Source organism: Frankliniella occidentalis, unplaced genomic scaffold (assembly GCF_000697945.3).
Source record: "Frankliniella occidentalis isolate FOCC.00 unplaced genomic scaffold, Focc_3.1 Scaffold53, whole genome shotgun sequence".
In the NCBI taxonomy this organism is placed as follows: Eukaryota; Metazoa; Arthropoda; class Insecta; order Thysanoptera; family Thripidae; genus Frankliniella; species Frankliniella occidentalis.
The window spans coordinates 1010064-1012960 of NW_026267183.1; the positions used below are offsets into that span (position 1 = coordinate 1010064).

Consider the following 2897-nt stretch of genomic DNA (forward strand, 5'->3'; position numbering starts at 1 on the left):
TCATAATCAATAATAACGGGTTTTATTTGTTGTTTTATCTGAATGATTTTTATAGAAGATGTCTCTATTCATCTGACTTTCTAGTTCCTAGAATTTTTAGTAAGGTCATAGTACTGTATTTATGACTAGGTAATTCAGGGTATTATTTCAATATGTTTGTGTCTTACTTTTTCTTATGTCTTTTGCTGACAAGTAAAGTTTTTATACTCATTCATCTTTCCATTTATTCTTTTTATTTTCAAAAAATAAGGATAACAAGCCCAGACTGGTTCTTAAGAATAGCTTTTAGTCACCTCAAAGAAGTATACTAACTACATACAATTTGTGAATGGTGCACACTACACAAGTCATATTTTATACAAAAAGGCATGCAGCTGCAAACTTGACCTATGGAAACAACAAAGATGTTAATAGCGCTAACATGTACAAATTAAAATGTATACCTTCTTCCTTTTTCTTGAAAAGGGAGGGGGAAGGAATGGCCACATATTTGTGCTGTGACAGAATTCTAGTGTCAGGCTAATTGCTGCCTTTTATGAAAGGACAGAACTACTCAAAAATTGCCAAAATTATAATACGACATGTATACAATTAATTAATGATAATGACTGTCCATTCTCAAGTTAACTGGTCGCAATAATATAGTAACTAAATATTAAGTGATACAAATCTGATGCGAACCAGCTTTATTTGCAGTTAGGAAATGATCTAACTTAAGTTCAACTAAAATATTACTAGTGCCATCCTCTCAATAAATTTATGTTAAAAAATTAATAATATTGTGGGTCATGAGTCACAGTTGGGAGAGTAAGGGCATTATTGAAATGTCTAATCCTCATACTGAGCAAACAGGGCCTCAATATTTGCACGGATATTCTCCCTTTTGCGTCGACCAAGTCGTTTACTTGCATTAATAGCACGTAAAACATCAACAGGAAGAAGATCTTCCCCAAACTGCATGCCATCCTGTAATGTGATGCATTTCCTTGATAGAAAAAAAGAAAGATGGATGTGTCATTGAACTACCCTGATTAAACTTACCATTTCTTCACCTCCCAACAAAATGAAATTGTAAATCACTGCTGATGCTCCTATGTGTAGGCAAGCAGTGTGGATTTCTTTGGTATAAAGTTTCCCAAGACGCTGCATTCTTAATTTTAGGAGACCGTTCAACCGCTCAACAGTGGCACGACACTGAGAAAGTGTATAGTTGAAGTACCTTTGACTGTCATTCAGGTGGCCATTATTTCTATAAGGTACCAGCAGCTAGAATGTAAATTTACTAATTTTATTCACAGGATACATTTGATAAGAAAACCTATCTGATATATTTAATTACCTTGTTTGTCAGGGCATAGGCCTGATCACCCACGAGGTGCTCATCAGCACGCATCATGTCGTCTCTGGTGAAGAGGCAGTGGGCTAAAGGGCTTCTCCGAAATACCCTAGCATCGTTAACACTGCCAGGTTGACCAATGAAGATATCTCTGATCTGCCTTTTATGGTCTGACACAATCTGAATGTTGATGGAATAATCATGGTTACGGTCCACATACCGCTGCTTCTGTTCCCTTGGTGCTGTTATGGGGACAAGGGTACCATCAATGGCACCTACCACATTAGGAAACCCAAAATTACGCTGGTAGTGGCGGGCTGTTTGTTGCCTCTGTCTAGCATTCGGCCATTTAATATATCTATGACCAATTTCATTAAGAATTTCGATAAACTCTCTGTAGTGGTAATGATGTACACCCATGCTTCTTCCCTGATTTGATCCACTGCTTCTGAAAGTGTCTTTATTGAACAAGATCCAGAGACCCATCAACGTCTTTTCTCCGGTGTTAGTACGGTTTCTCACCATTCTCCCACTTACAATCCTATGGTGATGAATAGCGTTCACTAATCTCTGTAAATTAAACAGAAATTATTGAACTACACTTCACATGCATCTTTATTCATACTTATCAAAGCTTACCTCAAAACATGCCTTGTTCATCCGAAAATGCGTCTTGAACATGGGATCTTCTAGGTGTAGATAAGAAAGAGAACGTCTTTCTAAAAGCATATAGAATATCGTAAATTAATAAAAACATTCAGACAGCAATCTCAGACAAAAACACAATCCCACTTACCGACATAACCTGCCATGTTTGCAGCAAACACGAGACCGCCAAACTGACTGCCTCGCTATTTCAGAATTTATCAGAACAGAATTTGCGTTGTAAAACAGCCGTCGCACTTCGAGCGTTCGCGGATTTCGAATCTGGAACTGCGTACAGGACAGGAGATCAGCTGCGTAACAGGAAAACAAACGAATACACCAACCAGCCAACCAACCAACCAACAAACAAAATAACAAGAGGACGTAGGCCACACTATTAGTTTGTGCTAAGGAGGAAACTCGTTGCATAATTTTAAATAGCACCCTTAATTTTGTGGGATCGTCCGAGACAGTTCGTCCGTTAATTGCCATTACGAAACTAAACTGCCAAGCTCATAGCTCAGCTGATGCTCAGCGCCTACATGGTAGGCAACATTTTGCATGCCATGCATGCGTGTACTGCGGGGTAGCCTAACCCGATTTTCGCAGGCGCCGAGCGGCCGAGCTCTGATGCCGAATGCATCTGAGAAATACGGACGTACTTTCTGGACGAGCCCTCTGACAGATAAAATACAAAACGCACGCACGTACGCATCGCACGCATCGCACCTCGCACTTCCAATCAAATACCGTACCTCGCACCTCGCACCTCGCACTGCATAAACGCATCACGCATCGTAAGATCGCATCGTAAAATCGCACATGCACCCGCATCGCATCTCGCACTTCGTCCCTCCCTTCCTCGCACATCCACCTTGCATCGCATAAACGCATCACGCATCGTCAAATCGCATCA

General features: G+C 40.1%; 1 protein-coding gene across 2 annotated transcripts in view; it reads right to left on the reverse strand.

Annotated features, from left to right (window-relative positions):
* Positions 1-210: 210 nt before the first annotated feature.
* The window catches only part of LOC113212739 (uncharacterized), a 21796-nt gene continuing 19109 nt past the window's right edge, over positions 211-2897 (reverse strand). Inside the window, exons 2-6 of one of the 2 annotated variants that reach the window (XM_052267510.1) lie at positions 2133-2269; positions 1976-2055; positions 1340-1906; positions 1042-1266; positions 211-966 (exon numbers count right to left, since the gene is read on the reverse strand). In XM_052267510.1, the coding sequence (XP_052123470.1) occupies positions 829-966; positions 1042-1266; positions 1340-1906; positions 1976-2055; positions 2133-2148 (1026 nt within the window). In that variant the 5' untranslated portion in view covers positions 2149-2269 and the 3' untranslated portion in view covers positions 211-828. Of the gene's footprint in view, positions 967-1041; positions 1267-1339; positions 1907-1975; positions 2056-2132; positions 2293-2897 lie in introns of both variants that reach the window. The other variant, XM_052267509.1, reaches the window with a different exon arrangement.